The sequence below is a fragment of the Lethenteron reissneri genome, chromosome 66 (assembly GCF_015708825.2).
Source record: "Lethenteron reissneri isolate LAM-NWPU_2019-01 chromosome 66, ASM1570882v1, whole genome shotgun sequence".
Lineage (NCBI taxonomy): Eukaryota > Metazoa > Chordata > Hyperoartia > Petromyzontiformes > Petromyzontidae > Lethenteron > Lethenteron reissneri.
Window position 1 is genome coordinate 7658624 of NC_083844.1, and position 18205 is coordinate 7676828.

General features: G+C 53.1%; 2 protein-coding genes across 2 annotated transcripts; both read right to left on the minus strand.

Annotated features, from left to right (window-relative positions):
• Window positions 1-1931: 1931 nt before the first annotated feature.
• LOC133359851 (zinc finger protein 664-like) lies at window positions 1932-6793 on the minus strand. The gene is made up of 2 exons (XM_061578406.1): window positions 6735-6793; window positions 1932-4288 (listed from the first exon to the last, which is right to left on the minus strand). Exon 2 carries the CDS (start codon window positions 4270-4272, stop codon window positions 2911-2913), a length of 1362 nt encoding a protein of 453 aa, XP_061434390.1. The 5' UTR covers window positions 4273-4288; window positions 6735-6793; the 3' UTR covers window positions 1932-2910.
• Window positions 6794-9268: 2475 nt separating this feature from the next.
• On the minus strand, window positions 9269-14264 carry LOC133359854 (zinc finger protein 664-like). The gene has a single exon (XM_061578408.1). It carries the CDS (start codon window positions 13261-13263, stop codon window positions 11926-11928), a length of 1338 nt encoding a protein of 445 aa, XP_061434392.1. The 5' UTR covers window positions 13264-14264; the 3' UTR covers window positions 9269-11925.
• Between the last annotated feature and the right edge of the window lie 3941 nt (window positions 14265-18205).

Sequence of the window (18205 nt, forward strand, 5' to 3'; positions counted from 1 at the left end):
TAGGGGAGTTATGTTGTAGTTTACAAATAAACCGTGTTGCCTCGAAAGACGTCTCAAGTCTCCTGGAACCCACTACACTAGTAACGAATTGGCATGTTCTGTTTACGTGACAAACTTACTAATTGGCGGTGGTGGGTTTAACGACACTTTGATATTTACGCGATCTAACCCATGAAATTTATGGATAGTATTTTTTATTAAGTTGTATGTATGTACTGCTCCTGCATTATATTCTTGGTTCTTTCGGTAAAGTTACATTGTTTGTTTTGCACGCCACAGTGCCGCCACTCTCTTTGTTTGTTTTGGAGGCATTTTTTCTCGTAAACAATATGACCACCAAATCTTTAACGCGAGAGAACCTCCCGTCGTCGCTAAACAACTGTGTTTGTGTTGCTAGGGGGAACTGCCAGTCGGCGTTGCACATGAGCAGATGCGTGCTTTGGCGCGGCTCAGTTATCAAGATGAGCGTACATTGTACAAAGTGTGATTTTCTTAGTTTAGATGGAACCAAGGGCAAAAACAAATAGCAAGTGTTCATCCAGGGGCTTAGTTTGTTGTATTTGTGTACTCTGTTGAAACGTAAACCCAATAGTTTGTCAGTTAATATTATTACAAGGCGCACACACAGAGAGACATACAAACAGCCAAAAAATTACGTTTATAGGTTAGATTTACGGTGCGGTATTTGTTACAGTCCAGTATTACATGCAAATGTACGACGTTTTCTCTTAATTTATGAGGTATTAACGGTGCGTCACCCTTTTTGTTGCGTTGAACCGTAACACGTTTCACAACACCGACCGTGCGGGCATTTAAATACGGCGCCGTACACGACTTACGAAACCGTGCTACGTTATGAACGGGAGGGGGGGGGGCGATTCAGATGGAGCCAGAGGTCGCAACCGGGTACCCGATACCCGTACCCTACCCGATACCCGGCTACCCGTACCCGGCTACCCGTACCCGTTTGCGACCCTGGTGTGGCCGGGTACGGGTAGACCGTGAGTCACTCGTGAGTAACCGTTTGTCACTCATTTCCCAACGTCTTGTCTCTTCTCACAATTCAAGTTCCTAGAATCATCCCACCCGCGCCTGCAACATGGCTTCATCCCAGAGGTCGCAATCAGGTACCCGATACCCATACCCTACCCGTATCCGGCCGGGTATGGGTAGGGTACGGCCGGGTACGGGTACCCGTTTGCGACCCTGGTGCGGCCGGGTGCGGGTAAGGAATCAAAACCCGTTTGCGACCTCTGGATGGAGCTCATGGAGGGGGTGGGGCGGAGGGGTCACTCGGTGCGCCTCTTCCCCCTGCTGCATGAAACCGGACGAGCGATGGTGCGGTATGCTACGCTCCTCCGCTTACTGGTCCTCCTGACGCATCATCTGGGCTAGACCACCTGGTGAATGCGAAATTACAGTCGTTTGTCTCTGCATCTACATCGGCAGCCGTACGACAAGAAGAATGTGAAGAAGATGCCAGCATAGGCCAGAAGTCGCAAACGGGTTTTGATTCCTTACCCGTACCTGGCCGCACCAGGGTCGCAAACGGGTACCCGTACCCGGCCGTACCCGTACCCTACCTGGCCGGGTATGGTACGGGTATCGGGTACCTGATTGCGACCTCTGGGATGAAGCCATGTTGCAGGCGCGGGTGGGTTGATTCTAGGAACTTTAATTGTGAGAAGAGACAAGACGTTGGGAAATGAGAGACAAGACGTTGGGAAATGAGTGACAAACGGTTACTCACCAGTGACTCACGGCCTACCCGTACCCGGCCGCAGCAGGGTCGCAAACGGCTACCCGTACCCGGCCGGGTACGGGTAGCCGGGTATCGGGTAGGGTACAGGTATCGGGTACCCGGTTGCGACCTCTGGCATCGACGCTTCCGTCTCCTTGGTGGTTGTCAAGCAGAGTCCTCAGGTTTCACCCCCACCCCCACCCCGACGTTTAGAATCAACATCACCAGGCGTTTAGAGAGTACAGTAAAACCTTAGATTGCGAGCAACTTGGTCTGCGAGTGTTTTGCAAGACGAGCAACATTTTTAAATAAATATAAATTTGATAAACGAGCGAGGTCTTGCAATACGAGTAGTACGCTTTGTCTGCCGAGCGTCACGTGATCACAACTGATATACGAGTACTTTGGATTACAAGCACGTTTCCGGAACGAATTATGCTCACAATCCAAGATTTTACTGTATTTGGTTGCTGCTATAAGTTCTAGATTTGAAGGTTTCGTGACTGTAGGGATTCATACTCTTAGGTTTTTTCAGGAAAGTCACGTAGGGAAAAATAAATAAATAAGAAAATGTTATAATACAAATAGTAGAAATTATAATAGAAATAAAATAATAAATATGATGGAAGCTTGTGCTGCCTACGAAACGTCGTGATTTATTATTTTATTTCTATTGTTATGTATTTGTATTATTTATTTACTTTCCCCTACGTGACTTTACCGAAAAAACCTAAGAGTATGCTGCTATAAGTGTCCACGTGATGGTAGGCCGCTTCATTGAGGTATAATTTGTGTTGGCCAGGTCGCTTCTGAAAGATAGCTATGTGGCTCAGTGGTGGGCCCTTACCTGGTAAAATAAAAGTCTATGTAGTTCTCACTTCACGTGTATCTGTTCTCAGAACAAAAAATATTGCCTCTACATTGTGTACCTTCACAGTCGTGCAGACTCGCTCGTGCTTTCGAACAGCCGTTGTATCGCACGCCATAATCTCCACTCTAAGAGACCTGCCCCCTCTGTGTAGTGCACCTCCTCCACCCGCGCCACCAAATTAACAAAGGTCCCAGTCGAGGACTCACTCGACATGCTTGATTGGAGTGTCCTTCACGCTTCCCACATAGACCTCAACATCCGTTCCCAAAGCAGAGACTCGGCCTCCAGTGTGCCACCTTCACCCCAGCCGCGTCTCACAGTCGGGGCTTTCTTCCCGTTCCCGCTTCACGATCGGTAAGGAGGCAGAAGGATCTTCACCATCACATTCCACCTTCACCCCTGACCACATCTCGAAGCTGGCAATCCCTCCGCGCTCTCGCTTTACGATCGGAATGGAGGTGGAAGGATCTTCACCGACGCATTCTACCTTGACCCCTGGCAACGTCTCAAAGCTGAGGGTCTCTCCGTATTCTGATGTTAGCGATGCCGAGGGGGTAGCCGAGGGGGTCACCGAGGGGGTTTCTGAGTCGGTTGCCATGAGACCTTCGCCCCCGAGGCTCGCCACGACCTCCCCAGCGGCAGTCCCACCCTTGTGGAGCCCGGTCCGCCCGCGGGCGCAGCGGCGGAGGAGGGGGGTACGAGCCGGCGGCGTCGACGCGCTAGAGCCCACGCGGGCCTGCCGGCACGCCCGGAAGCCCCCTGCCTCGGAGGAGGCCTTCCCGCGTGTGGGGCACGTGAGGGACCTCCCACCCGAGTGCGTCTTCTTGTGTACGTGGAGGGTGCCCAAGTGCGTGAACGACCTGCCGCACACGTCGCACGTGTACGGTCTCTCGCCTGTGTGGGTGCGCTTGTGGATACCCAGGGTGCCCGACTGGGTGAAGGACTTGCCGCACGTGGTGCACTCGTAGGGCCTCTCGCCCGTGTGGGTCCTCTCATGTTTGACGAGAACCTTCGACAGGGCAAATCGCTTCCCGCACACTGTGCACCCGTAGGGCTTCTCGCCCGTGTGGGTCCTCTTGTGGTGGATGAGAGCCGTCGATCGGCTGTATGCCTTGCCGCACGTGGCACACTTGTACGGCTTCTCGCCCGTGTGGACCCGAGTGTGGATGACGAGGGTGCTCGGGTGCACGAACGCCTTGCCGCACACGGCGCACACGTACGGCTTCTCGTTCGTGTGGATCCTCTGGTGTTTGAGGAGGTGTTGCGACTGAGTGAAGTCCACCCCGCAGACATTGCAGTGGTAGGGCCTCTCGCCCACGCGGATTCTCTTTTCTGATGAGACGTCTCTTGGCGGTGGGACGATCGACTTCCTGCGTCGCGCCCGATTGATGTGCATGCTTTGATGGGAGCAGTAGTCTTTCGAATTCGCGAAAACTTCATCGCACACCCAGCATTTGTAGAGCTTCTCGTCGGCATGGCTCCTCTGGTGGCCGATCAGAGTGGCCGCTTTGTCCGTGCTGTATGGGCAGTAGGGGCACTGGTACAGCACAGACTCGGTCCGGCGCCTGTGCTGCTTCATGTGGTCCTCCAGGGCGGGCAGGCTGATCACCACCCAGTTGCAGATCGGGCAGTAGATCTTCATCTCTCCTCCCTCATTCATCGTTCCCGTCTTGGCACTGGGGCAAAGAGTGAGGCATACGAAGGAAAATTAATCTCCCTCGCCCCGCCCCTGCGAAGTATCGCAAACAGGTCGTGAAGCTAGAAACCACCGACACCGGTTGCTAAACGTCGAACAAAGGCAGTGGTCGCCACTGCGTCGCATGTCCCTTTCAGATGTTGCTGCTACTTGTGGCGGCCATCTGGAACGCTCTTCCTCTCCGGTATAAGGAAGCCACTGGGAGCAACGATGCACTTTTAAATCATCATCTAGATTAACAAACTCAATTCTTTAGAATTGCTGCTTGTTGTTGTGTTGTCCTTCCCCTGCACATCCTATTAGCGCGGTTGGCTACTGTTCTGTAGTTATTTTTGCTGCCTTGTCCAATTTGATAGATCAAACTTAAACAATAATTTCCATTTCACGACTTGCCTGCCTTTTGTTCTATTTTGCACTCCTATCGTTTGTTTGTGTGTATCGTGTTTGCGTGTATTGTTTGTGTGTATCGTGTGTTTATGTGTATAGTGTGTTTGCCGTTGTAAATTGCTGACTCCCCATGACCATACTGGACATGTGGAAAAGAGCTTCATAGCTCATCGGATTCCTCCTGCAGTCTAAATAAAGATTCTGATTCTGACTGAGTTGATTAGCAGATGCACCACCTGTGCCCCCTACTGTGCAAACTTGCTGCGTTTTAGTCGCCCGGCGCTCTGCTCGTTGTTGTGAGCGTCGCTCCTCTGCCCTCCGTTGTTGCTGGAGGGGGACTGCCCCCAACTGCCCAGTAGCAGCATCCTTCACGAGCCTCCTCCTCCACAGAGGCCGATCTTGACACCGCTGGTGCCAGTCGTTGGAAAGTCCACTCGGCTCCACATCCTCCCGTACCGCATCAGCGCCATCTCATCTCCAGCCCGTACCACGCCCGGTTCGCCCCCCACTATCGGGCCAAACAGAAGCTGCTTGGGCATGCGCGGTGGCTGGACATGCGGGCTACATGACCCAGTCAATGTAGCCTTGAAGGAGCTCGCCGATGATAGGGACCGTGTCCAGATCTTTCAAGAATTTGTGAGCTCCTCACACTGCGACTCAGCCTGCAGGTTAAACCCACCATGGATCGTAGGCAGGGCCGGCCTGCAAGTTTCAAACCAGCGCAGAAATCTCTCATGATCTCTCTACTCGCGATTTCGCCCTCGCGATGTCTCACAATCTCTCACTCACGATCTCCCCCTCACGATCTCCCCCTCACGATCTCCCCCTCACGATCTCCCACTCACAATCTCCCACTCACAATCTCCCACTCACAATCTCCCACTCACAATCTCCCACTCACGATCTCCCACTCACGATCTCCCACTCACGATCTCCCACTCACGATCTCCCACTCACGATCTCCCACTCACGATCTCCCACTCACGATCTCTCACTCACGATCTCCCACTCACGATCTCCCACTCACAATCTCCCACTCACAATCTCCCACTCACAATCTCCCACTCACAATCTCCCACTCACAATCTCCCACTCACGATCTCCCACTCACGATCTCCCACTCACGATCTCCCACTCACGATCTCTCACTCACGATCTCCCACTCACGATCTCCCACTCACAATCTCCCACTCACAATCTCCCTCTCACATTCTCCCTCTCACAATCTCCCACTCACAATTTGCCACTCACAATCTCCCACTCACAATCTCCCACTCACAATCTTCCACTCACAATCTCCCACTCACAATCTCCCTCTCACAATCTCCCTCTCACAATCTCCCACTCACAATCTCCCACTCACAATCTCCCACTCACAATTTGCCACTCACAATCTCCCACTCACAATCTCCCTCTCTCCCACGGTCTCTCTCTCTCACGGCATATCTCCCTCAAAGTCTCTCCAATCAGGAACTCCCACGGTCTCTCTCCTCTCGCCGTCTCCCACGATCACTCACGATCTTCCCCCACCTCCCCCTCTCTTACTCCCTCTCACTCCCTCTCACTTTCTCCTTCACGGCCTCTCCCCCACGGCTTCTCCCCCACGGCCTCTCACCCACGGTCTCTCCCCCACGGTCTCTCCCCCACGGCTTCTCAACCACGGTCTCTCACCCACGGCCTCTCCCCCACGGTCTCTCTCACCCACGGCCTCTCTTCCCCACGGTCTCTCACCCACGGCCTCTCCCCCACGGTCTCTCACCCACGGTCTCTCACCCACGGCCTCTCTCCCACGGTCTCTCCCCCACGGTCTCTCTCCCACGGTCTCTCCCCCACGGTCTCTCCCCCACGGCCTCTCCCCCACGGCCTCTCACTCACGGCCTCTCCCCCACGGCCTCTCCCCCACGGCCTCTCACTCACGGCCTCTCCCCCACGGCCTCTCACTCACGGCCTCTCACTCACGGCCTCTCACTCACGGCCTCTCCCCCACGGCCTCTCACCCACGGCCTCTCCCCCACGGTCTCTCCCCCACGGCCTCTCACTCACGGCCTCTCTCCCACGGTCTCTCACCCACGGCCTCCGCTTCCTCTCCGTCAGAATCCTTCCGTCGCGTGCGAGTGACGTAGGGGGGGGGGCGAGCAAAATGGGAGCATCCGACGCCGGCGTGACGTCACGACCGGTGGACGACGAAGGGACGTGACGATCCGACCGGTGGGGGGTGGGGGCGAAGGGACGTGACGTCATGAGAGGTGGGTGGTTGGACGAAGAGACATGATGTCACGACTAGTGGGGGGGGGGGGGGCGAAGAGACGTGACGATGCGACCGGTGGGCAACGGACAGACGTGACGTCAGAGCTCACTTGCCGTTCAAAATATATGCATTATTGAGCCCCCCCCCCCAAAAAAAATACAAAAGTCTATTTTCATACGTTTTGCATTGTGTACAGTCTGGAAGCTACCCACATGGCACATTTCAAGTTTGTTGCATGTCGGGAAGTACGCTAAACATTTCGAACAGACACATTCACAACTTTGCCTTTTCTATATATGTAGATTATCAGTATATAGTAACACAGTAACACGGTACGTAATATGAAACGAAATTTAGCAACATACAACGGATGACCGCTGCAAAGGAAGATCTTGAGTTTTGATTATAGTGTGCTGATCTTTAAAGGTGCATTGAAAAATTTTGATACTCCTGCTGCAAAGTTTGGTCGTACATGTTATGTAAATCGTTTATTGTTAAATTTGAATCACAGTTCCTATGATCATTGTTACATTATTTTTTAGCTTTATTTTGGCGATTTCGAAAACATATGGTTTAGCCACGTTTGTTGAAGTACAGAGTTAGCCTGATAACTTTAATCTACATTGTCTTATGGTTGTTAGTGTTTGACTTGCATCCCACTGGTATTTTATACACAGCGGTGATATACTGTGTTTTTTTTCTGGAAGACTTTGCTGTTTTTTTCCTGGATTTTTCTGTTGTGCGTCGTCAGTTTAAGATGTTCTTTGTTCATGTTTTTGTTTGTTGTGGTTGCACCCGAGTCAAGAGCCGCATGGCTCACATGGCTATATATCTTCTATATAAATAAAAGTCAAAAATTGTGCGTGGGTTTGTGTGGGTTTGTTTGTGGTCGCGTGCTTGGCTCTCCAACGGTGGAGTTTACATAAAAATTAAATAGCAAGGTACCACGCCGTGAGCAAGCGCTATTCCTTTTTCACATCCGTCAAATTTAAATTAGTTAAATTAGCGATTTAGTGCGATTTAGGCCTCGGCAAGGTAAGGTAAAAGGTAAAAACAACGAGCCTACCGTTACCCTACCTTTTACCTTACCACAATACAATCACTCTACCCATAATTTTACCCTTTAGCAAGGTAAGGTAAAAGGTCAAAAGCAACGAGCCTGCCTTTACCCTACCTTTTACCCGTACCCCATGCAAATTACAGGGTAATTACTGGTGTACTACACATAACAGGTAAATGCTAGGTAGAGCGCTTTATGAATTTATTTCTATAAAAGGGAAATTTGTGAATGTGTGTCTGTTCAAAATGTTTAGCATACTTCCCGACATGCAACAAAGTTGAAATTTGGCATGTGGGTACTTTCCAGACTGTACACCATGCAAAAATTGAATTTTTTATCTACTCCATTGGTGGGCGTGGCCTACTGTGCACTCACGTGACCCTATGGGCCCAATCCATGGCCATTATTACTTTCATGCACAATTATATACTTGTGTTTCGATTTAAAGCTTTCGTGACTGCAGGGATTCATCTTCTTGGTTCTTTCGGTAAAGTCACGTAGAAGGGAAATAATAAAAAATAAATTATTATGTTTTATTTGTATTATTTGATTATTTCCCTTCTACGTGACTTTACTGAAAGAACCAAGATGAATTATACTTGTGGTTCATTTACATTAAGCCCATACCGGCTACACAAGGAAGAGTAATACCTGATCAAACCAAGGGCATCAAAACCACCAAGACTTAATGGGCTACCAAAGATTCACAAACCTGATGTCCCATTAAGAATCATAGTTAGTACAATAGGCTCTGCCAAATACAAATTAACACAATACGTAACGAAACAAATACAGCCCAACATCGGTAGGACCTCTTCGTTCATCAAAAACTCTGAACATCTCGTAAGTATAATTAAACATATTAAGCTTAACTCTAATGATAGCCTCGTAAGTTTTGATGTGTTCCGGTAAACGAGTTAATTTAATTATTCGACACTCTGGTAACGAGCATAGGTTTAGCCAAATATATCCCAAGACTAGCTGAACACTGTCTAAAGAACATCTATTTCTTGTGGAAAGGTGAATTCTATAAACAAAAGTAAGGAGCAGCAATGGGCTCTCCTTTGTCTCCTGTGATAGCGAATTTGTACATGGGAAATTTTGAAACAAAAGCAATACCTTCAAGCACACGAAAACCCTCTGTTTAGTTTAGATGTGGATGACACATAGGTGGTCAGGCCACACGGCTAAGATACACTTAACGAATTTCTAAATCATTGTGGCAAATGCTATGTTGGGCAAACACGACGAATGATCAGCACGAGACTAAAAGAACACCAAATAAATATTAAATACTCCCAAATACAACTGTCAGCATTAGCAGAACATGCGTGCCAACAAGGACACTCAATTTATTTTGATCATGTTGACGTTCTGTGCTAAATTAGCTACTACTGGCCAAGACTAATTAGATAATTCATCGACATTGAAAGAAATACAAATTATTTTAACCGTTCAGATAGCTACTTAGTGCTGTGTGGAAGCGAATCATCAAATACATTGTTTAAATGCATACCTATACAGGCCACCATACTTCAATAGGGATTATCGTTGGTACGGCAATTTTAATACACACAATGGACAGGAAGGACAAGATCAATGGGCCAGCATAATGCACATGCATAATGTACGTTGACTCAAGAGCGCAGAAGCTTCGTCACCACATCTACGTCTCTATATAAGGAACAAATAGGTGGACTTCTCCACAAATCTGGCTGTCGCCTGATGAAGCTAGTTGTAATTACTGGCGAAATGTTGTACTCAGATTGTAAATGTTGTGGCTTGGCTCTCCAACACACTGGCAAGCTGTACTAGTGACAAATTGGCATGTTCTGTTTACGTGACAACCCTTACTAGTTGGCTGTGTCGGGTGGTGGTGAGTTTAACGACGCGATTATGCAATTAGAGAAATATATCCCGAAACAGTAGTGTACATGCCAGTGTGTAGATTTGGCTAATAGATACTTGTCAATGGCTAGTATAACATCAATGAATTCATTGGTGTGATTATGCAATTAAAGAAATATCCAGAAACAAAAGTGGACATGCCAATGGCTAATAGATGCTTATCAATGGCTAGTATTACATCAATAAATTGGCAAAATTACGTGATGAAAAGAAACAAATGACTAAAATACTGCTAAACGACCGTATCCATGCAATTTAAGGGACAGAACAATGCTTCTCCACGACCAGTTAATCAGTAACACACCATCTTGGAATGGCAACTTTATGCGAAACCAAAACCCCGCGGAACAATCTTATTTGTACCGATATGCGCATTGTGTGTGTGTGTGCTGGAGGGCAGTCACCAAGAGGTCCAATAATTATAGCGGGTAGTATGGTTTGAGTTTGTCCACGTACGATCTCTGCTATTGGTGGTTCTGGGGTCCAGAGGCGGTGATCGGCTTGTTAGCGGTGTGCTTCCTCCTACCGAAAATACCTCAGGTCCCCAGCAAAGTGCGTTGGGTCAGTGGGTGTATGCGAGCACACGGCGTGATTTTACTCGGCTGCATCCAGCCAGGCTCCGCTTCCACGGCTGGATAATTAGTCCGGCTCTGCTTAACAAAGATTCGTGGCATGCAGTAATTGTTACCAAAGATATTGAGGGTCCTATTAACCTTTGTTCCCCGTCTGTATCGCCAAGGATCCGCGCTTCTTATTCTCAAGTTATGTTTTGATATCCTGATGTTGAAGGTATAGCTAAGCTTGTAACTCCACTGCTGAACTTTTAAACTTTCTCCAGCCCGGGCTTGTAATAATTATTACCCACCTTTAGGTGGACCTCACTGTCTGGTGGAGGCCCCTGGTTCCCTATGGTTCTGTTATTGTTCCTCTCTGGCTTTGTCTTACCCTTTTGAACTGGTTGTCCAAGTTGTGTGTCATTTCCATCTATTATCTGTGTGTAGTTACCTTTATTGCGGCTTCCTCTTAGAAGCCAATTTCAACTCCCTCGAGACAACAGATCTATAAATACTATTACATTAAGAATAGGCAAAATCACTCTTAATATGTTTGGAAAAGGGGGTGCACGCACTCCCTGGAGGTGCGAGATGCCCTTAGTTGGGGGTGTGTGAGAAATGTCCAGATTTGTTTTAGAAGATGAATTATAATCCAAAACACAAATTAAGCACGGGCACGTAATACACAACTTACTTTCTTTCATCAAGTCTTGTGTATTCATTTAACACCTCAAGATCGGCAAAGGTCCGGAAAAGGTGTTGCTTCAAAATCTGGTTTGGTGTCTCCTCCTCCGTTGGATGACATGATGTTAACTACCTCGTCTGGTATACAGGAGGTCGTGGGTTCAATCCCAGTTCTGACACGGGCTGCTGTATGTGGTTCATGTAGATTTTTCTCCGGGTCCTCTGGTTTCCCCCCCACCCCCACCACCCGACATTTAAAATCAACATCACCAGGCGTTAAGAGAGTATTTGGCTGCTGCTATAAGTGTCCACGTGATGATAGGCCGCTTCCTTGAGGTATCATTTGTGATGGCCAAGTCGCTTCTAAAAAGAGCTACGTGGCTCAGTGGTGGGCCCTTACCTGATAAAATAAAACAAAGAGTCTACGTAATTTTAACTTCACGTGTAGCTGTTCACAGAACAAAAAATATTGTCTCCACGTTGTGTACCTTCATAGTCGTGCAGATACGCTCGTGCTTTCGATCGGCCGATGTATCACGCGGAATTTTCTCAACATTTCTCTCTCGGTCAGCTTCTCGAGAATTTAATCTCCACTCCACGAGACTTGCCCCTCTGTGTAGTACACATTATCCACCCATGCCACCAAATTAACAAAGGTCCCAATCAAGGACTCGCTCTCACTCGACATGCTTGCTTGGAGCATCCTCCTTTACTCTTCCCACGTAGACCTCAACATCCGTTCCCAAAGCAAAGACTCGGCCACCCGTGTGCCACCTTCACTCCAGCCGTGTCTCACAGCTGGGGCTTTCTTCCTGTTCCTGCTTCACAATCGAGAGGGGAACTGAAAAATCCTCCCCCCCCAGTTCTATTTTCACCCCTGGCCAAGTCTCGACGCTGGCGATCCCTCCACACTCCTGCTTCATGATCGGCAGGGAGGCGGAAGGATCTTCACCGTCGCATTCCACCTTCACCCCTGGCCACGTCTCGAAGCTGAGGGTCTCTCCCCGTTCTGATGTTAGCGATGCCAAGGGGGTCGCCGAGGGGGTCGCCGCAGGACCCTCGCCCCCGAGGCTCGCCACGACCTCCCCAGGGGCAGTCGCACCCTCGTGCAGCCTGGCCCTACCGCGGGCGCGGCGGCGGAGGAGGGGGGGACGGGCCGGCGGCGTCGACGCGCTCGAGCCCGCGCGGGCCTGCCGGCACGCCCGGAGGCGCCCTGCCTCAGAGGAGGCCTTCCCGCGCGTGGGGCACGTGAGGGACCTCCCACCCGAGTGCGTCTTCTTGTGTACGTGGAGGGTGCCCAAGTGCGTGAACGATCTGTCGCACACGTCGCACGTGTACGGTCTCTCGCCTGTGTGGGTGCGCTTGTGGATGCCCAGGGTGCCCGACTGGGCGAAGGACTTGCCGCACGTGGCGCACCCATAGGGCTTCTCGCCCGTGTGGGTCCTCTCATGTTTGACAAGAACCCTTGACTGGGCGAATCGCTTCCCGCACACCGTGCACCCGTAGGGCTTCTCGCCCGTGTGGGTCCTCTTGTGGTTGAGGAGCGCCGTCGACTGGTTGAATGCCTTGCCGCAAGTGGCGCACTTGTACGGCTTCTCGCCCGTGTGGACCCGACTGTGGATGACGAGGTTGTCCGAGCGCACGAACGCCTTTCCGCACACGGTGCATGCGTACGGCTTCTCGTTCGTATGGATTCTCTTGTGGTTGAGGAGGTGGTGCGACTGAGTGAAGTCCTCCCCGCAGACATTGCAGTGGTAGGGCCTTTCGACCGCGCGGGTTCTCTCATCTGGTGAGACGTCTCCTGGCAGTGGGACGATCGACTTCCTGCGTCGTGCCCGATTGATGTGCATGCTCTGATGGGAGCAGAAGTCTCCTGAATTCGCGAAAACTTCATCGCACACCCAGCACTTGAAGAGCTTCTCGTCGGCGTGGCTCCTCTGGTGGCCGATCAGAGTAGCCGCTTCCTCCGTGCTGTACGGGCAGTGGGGGCACTGGTACAGCACAGACTTGGTCAGGCCCTTGTGCTTCGTCATGTGGTCCTCCAGGGCAGGGAGGCTGATCACCACCCAGTTGCAGATCGGGCAGTAGATCTTCATCTCTCCTCCCTCGTTCATCGTTCTCGTCCTGGCACTGGGGCAAAGAGTGAGGCACACGAAGGGAAATTAATCTCCCTCGCCCCACCCCTGTGACGTATCGCAAACAAGGCGTGAATATAGAAACCACGGACACTGGTTACTAACTGTAGGACAAAGAAAGTGGTCGTTGCTGCGTCGCATGTCGCTTTCAGATTCTGCTGCTGCTTGTGGTAGACGTCTGGAACGCTCTTCCTCTCCGGTATGAGGAAGCCACTGGGAACTACGATGCACTTTTAAATCATCACCTAATTTCTTTAGAACTGCTGCTTGTTGTTGTGTTTAATTTGGCTACTGATGTTTTTGCTTCTTGCCCAATCTTGATAAATCGGACTTAAATAATTAATTTCCATTTCACGACTTGTTTACCTTTTGTTCTATTTTGCACTCCTATCGTGTGTTTGTGTGTATCGTGTTTGTGTGTATCTTGTTTGTATGTATCGTGTTTGTGTGTATCGTGTGTTTGTGTGTATCGTGTTTGTATCGTGTGGTTGCCGTTGAAAATCGCTGACTCCCCATGCCCATACTGGACATTTGTGGAAAAGAGCTTCAGAGCTCATCGGATTCCTCCTCCTGCAGTCTAAATAACCATTCTGATTCTGACTGAGATGACTGGCAGATGCACCACCACCTGTGCCCCCTACTGTGCAAAATGTGTGCATTTTAGTCGCCCGGCGCTCTGCTCGTTGTTGTGAGCGCACATCCTCTGTCCTTCATTGTTGGTGGAAGGGGACTGCCTCCAACTGCCCAGTAGCAGCGTCCTTCACGAGCCTCCTCCACAGAGCCCAATTTTGACACCGCTGGTACCAGTCATCATCAAGTCCACTCAGCTCCACATCCTCCTGTACCACATCACTCCATCTCTTCTCTAGCCCGTACCGCGCCCGTTTAGCCCCCCTCGATCCGGCCAAACAGAAAGAAGCTGCTTGGGCGTGCAGTGGCCGGGCATGCAGGCAACATGACCCAGTCAACGTAGCCTTGGAGGAGCTCGCCGATGATAGGGACCGTGTCCAGATCTTTCAAGTATTTGTGAGCTCCTCACACTGCGACTCAACCTGCAGGTTAAACCCAAGATGGATCGTAGCAGGGCCAGCCGGCAAGTTTCAAATCGGCGCCGAAATCTCTCATCATGGTCTCTCCACTCGCGATTTCTCCCTCGCCATGTCTCCCACATTCTCTATATCATGGTCTCTCCTCACAATCTCCCTCGCACGATCTCCCTCGCACAATCTCCCTCGCACAATCTCCCTCGCACAATCTCCCTCGCACAATCTCCCTCGCACAATCTCCCTCGCACAATCTCCCTCGCACAATCTCCCTCGCACAATCTCCCTCGCACAATCTCCCTCGCACAATCTCCCTCGCACAATCTCCCTCGCACAATCTCCCTCGCACAATCTCCCTCGCACAATCTCCCTCGCACAATCTCCCTCGCACAATCTCCCTCGCACAATCTCCCTCGCACAATCTCCCTCGCACAATCTCCCTCGCACAATCTCCCTCGCACAATCTCCCTCGCACAATCTCCCTCACTCAATCTCCCTCACTCAATCTCCCTCACTCAATCTCCCTCACTCAATCTCCCTCACTCAATCTCCCTCACTCAATCTCCCTCACTCAATCTCCCTCACTCAATCTCCCTCACTCAATCTCCCTCTGACAATCTCCCTCTGACAATCTCCCTCACACGACCTCCCTCACACGACCTCCCTCACACGATCTCCCTCACACGATCTCCCTCACACAATCTCCCTCACACAATCTCCCTCACACAATCTCCCTCTGACAATCTCCCTCTCAAAATCTCCCTCTCAAAATCTCCCTCTCACAATCTCCCACGGCCTCCCACGGCCTCACCCTCTCTATTACCCACCGTCTCTCTCCCTCAAAGTCTCTCGTGGTCTCTCCACTCCCGAACTCCCAATGTCTCCCTCTCTCTCTCTCACGGTCTCCCACGATCACTCACGATCTGCCCCACCTCCCACGGCCTCTCTCCCAAGGCCTCTCCCCCACGGCCTCTCCCCACGGTCTCTCCCCAACAGGCCTCGTCACCCCGGCCTTCGTCCCCACGGCCTCTCTCACCCACGCCATCTCTCACCCAACGGCCTCTCTCACCCACGGCCTCTCTCACCCCAGGCTCTCTCACCCACGGCCTCTCTCACCCACGGCCTCTCTCACACCCACGGTCTCTCTCACCCACGTCTCATCTCACCCACGGTCCTCCTCAACCCCAAGGTCTCTCTCACACACGGTCTCATCTCCAACCCACAGGTCTCTCTCACCCACGGTCCTCTCTCACCAACTTGCCTCTCTCACCCCACGGTCCTCTCTCACCCACGGTCGCTCTCACCCACGGTCTTCTCTCACCCACGGTCTCTCTCACCCACGGTCTCTCTCACCGCACGGTCTCTCTCTCACGCCACGGTCCTCTCACCCACGGTCTCTCTCACCCACGGTCTCTCTCACCCACGGTCTCTCTCACCCACGGTCTCTCTCACCCACGGTCTCTCTCACCCACGGTCTCTCTCACCCACGGTCTCTCTCACCCACGGTCTCTCTCACCCACGGTCTCTCTCACCCACGGTCTCTCTCACCCACGTCTCTCTCACCCACGGTCTCTCTCACCCACGGTCTCTCTCACCCACGGTCTCTCTCACCCACGGTCTCTCTCACCCACGGTCTCTCTCACCCACGGTCTCTCTCACCCACGGTCTCTCTCAACCAACGGTCTCTCTCACCCACGGTCTCTCTCACCCACGGTCTCCTCTCACCCACCGGTCCTCTCTCACCCACGGTCTCTCTCACCCACGGTCCTCTCTCACCACAGGTCTCCTCACCCACGGGTCTCTCTCACCCACGGTCTCTCTCACCCACGGTCTCTCTCACCCCACGGTCCTCCCTCACCCACGGTCTCCCTCACCCACAGGTCTCCCTCACCCACGGTCTCCCTCACCCACGGTCTCCCTCACCCACGGTCTCCCTCACCCACGGTCTCCCTCACCCACGGTCTCCTCACCCACGGTCTCCCTCACCCACGTCTCCCTCACCCACGTTCTCCCTCACCCAACGGTCTCCCCCTCACCCACGGTCTCCCTCACCCACGCTCACCTCACCACGGTCTCCCTCACCCAAGCGGTCTCACGTCTCCCTCACGCCACGGTCCTCCCTCACCCACGGTCCTCACCTCACCCACGTCCTCTTCACCCACTGGTCTCTCTCACACCACGTTCCTCCTCGTCACCCACGGTCTCTCTCACCCACTGTCTCTCTCACCCACGGTCTATCTCACCCAACGGTCTCTCTCACTCCACAGGTCTCCCTCTCCCACGTCTCTCACCCCGGTCTCCTCACACACTGCTCCCTAACCCCACGGTCCCTCCCTCACCCACGGTCGCCTCACCCACTGTACCTCCCCTCAACCACGGTCTCCCTCAACCCACTGTCTCCCTCACCCACGGTTCTCCCTCACCCACGGTCTCCCTCCCCACGTCTCCCTCACCCACTGTCTCCCTCAAACCACGGTCTCCCTCACACTGTGTCTCCCTCACCCACGGTCCCCTCAAACCACGGTCTCCCTCAACACGGTCCCTCAACCCACGGTCTCCCTCACCAACGGTCTCCCTCACACCATCGGTCTCCCTCACACACGTCTCCCTCACCCAGTGTCTCCCTCACCCCACGGTCTCCCTCACCCAGTGTCTCCCTCACCCAGTGTCTCCCTCACCCAGTGTCTCCCTCACCCAGTGTCTCCCTCACCCAGTGTCTCCCTCACCCAGTGTCTCCCTCACCCACGGTCCTCCCTCACCCACGTCTCCCTCACCCCGGTCCTCCCTCACCCACGGTCTCCCTCACCCACGGTCTCCCTCCACCACGGTCTCCCTCCCCACGGTCTCCCTCACCCACGGTCTCCCTCACCCACGGTCCCCTCCCACGTCTCCCTCACCCACGGTCTCCCTCACCCACGGTCCTCCCTCACCCCGGTCTCCCTCACCCACGTCTCCCTCACCCACGGTCTCCCTCACCCACGGTCCGTCCCTCACCCACGGTCTCCCTCACCCCACGGTCTCCCCTCCCACGGTCTCCTCACCCACGGTCTCCCTCACCCACGTTCTCCCTCACCCACGGTCTCCCTCACCCACGGTCTCCCTCACCCACGGTCTCCCTCACCCACGGTCTCCCCTCACCGCACGGTCCTCCCTCACCCACGGTCTCCCCTCACCCACGGTCTCCCTCACCCACGGTCGCTCCTCACCCACGTCCTCCCTCACCCACGGTCTCCCTCACCCACGGTCTCCCTCACCCAGGGGGCGGTTCCCTCCCTCCACCCACGGTCTCCCTCACCTCCACGGTCTCCCTCACCCACGGTCTCCCTCCCCACGGTCTCCCTCACCCACGGTCTCCTCACCTCGCGGTCTCCCTCACCCACGGTCTCCCTCACCCACGGTCTCCCTCACCCACGGTCTCCCTCACCCACGGTCTCCCTCACCCACGGTCCCTCACCCACGGTCTCCCTCACCCACGGTCTCCCTCACCCACGGTCTCCCTCACCCACGGTCTCCCTCACCCACGGTCTCCCTCACCCACGGTCTCCCTCACCCACGGTCTCCCTCACCCACGGTCTCCCTCACCCACGGTCTCCCTCACCCACGGTCTCCCTCACCCACGGTCTCCCTCACCCACGGTCTCCCTCACCCACGGTCTCCCTCACCCACGGTCTCCCTCACCCACGGTCTCCCTCACCCACGGTCTCCCTCACCCACGGTCTCCCTCACCCACGGTCTCCCTCACCCACGGTCTCCCTCACCCACGGTCTCCCTCACCCACGGTCTCCCTCACCCACGGTCTCCCTCACCCACGGTCTCCCTCACCCACGGTCTCCCTCACCCACGGTCTCCCTCACCCACGGTCTCCCTCACCCACGGTC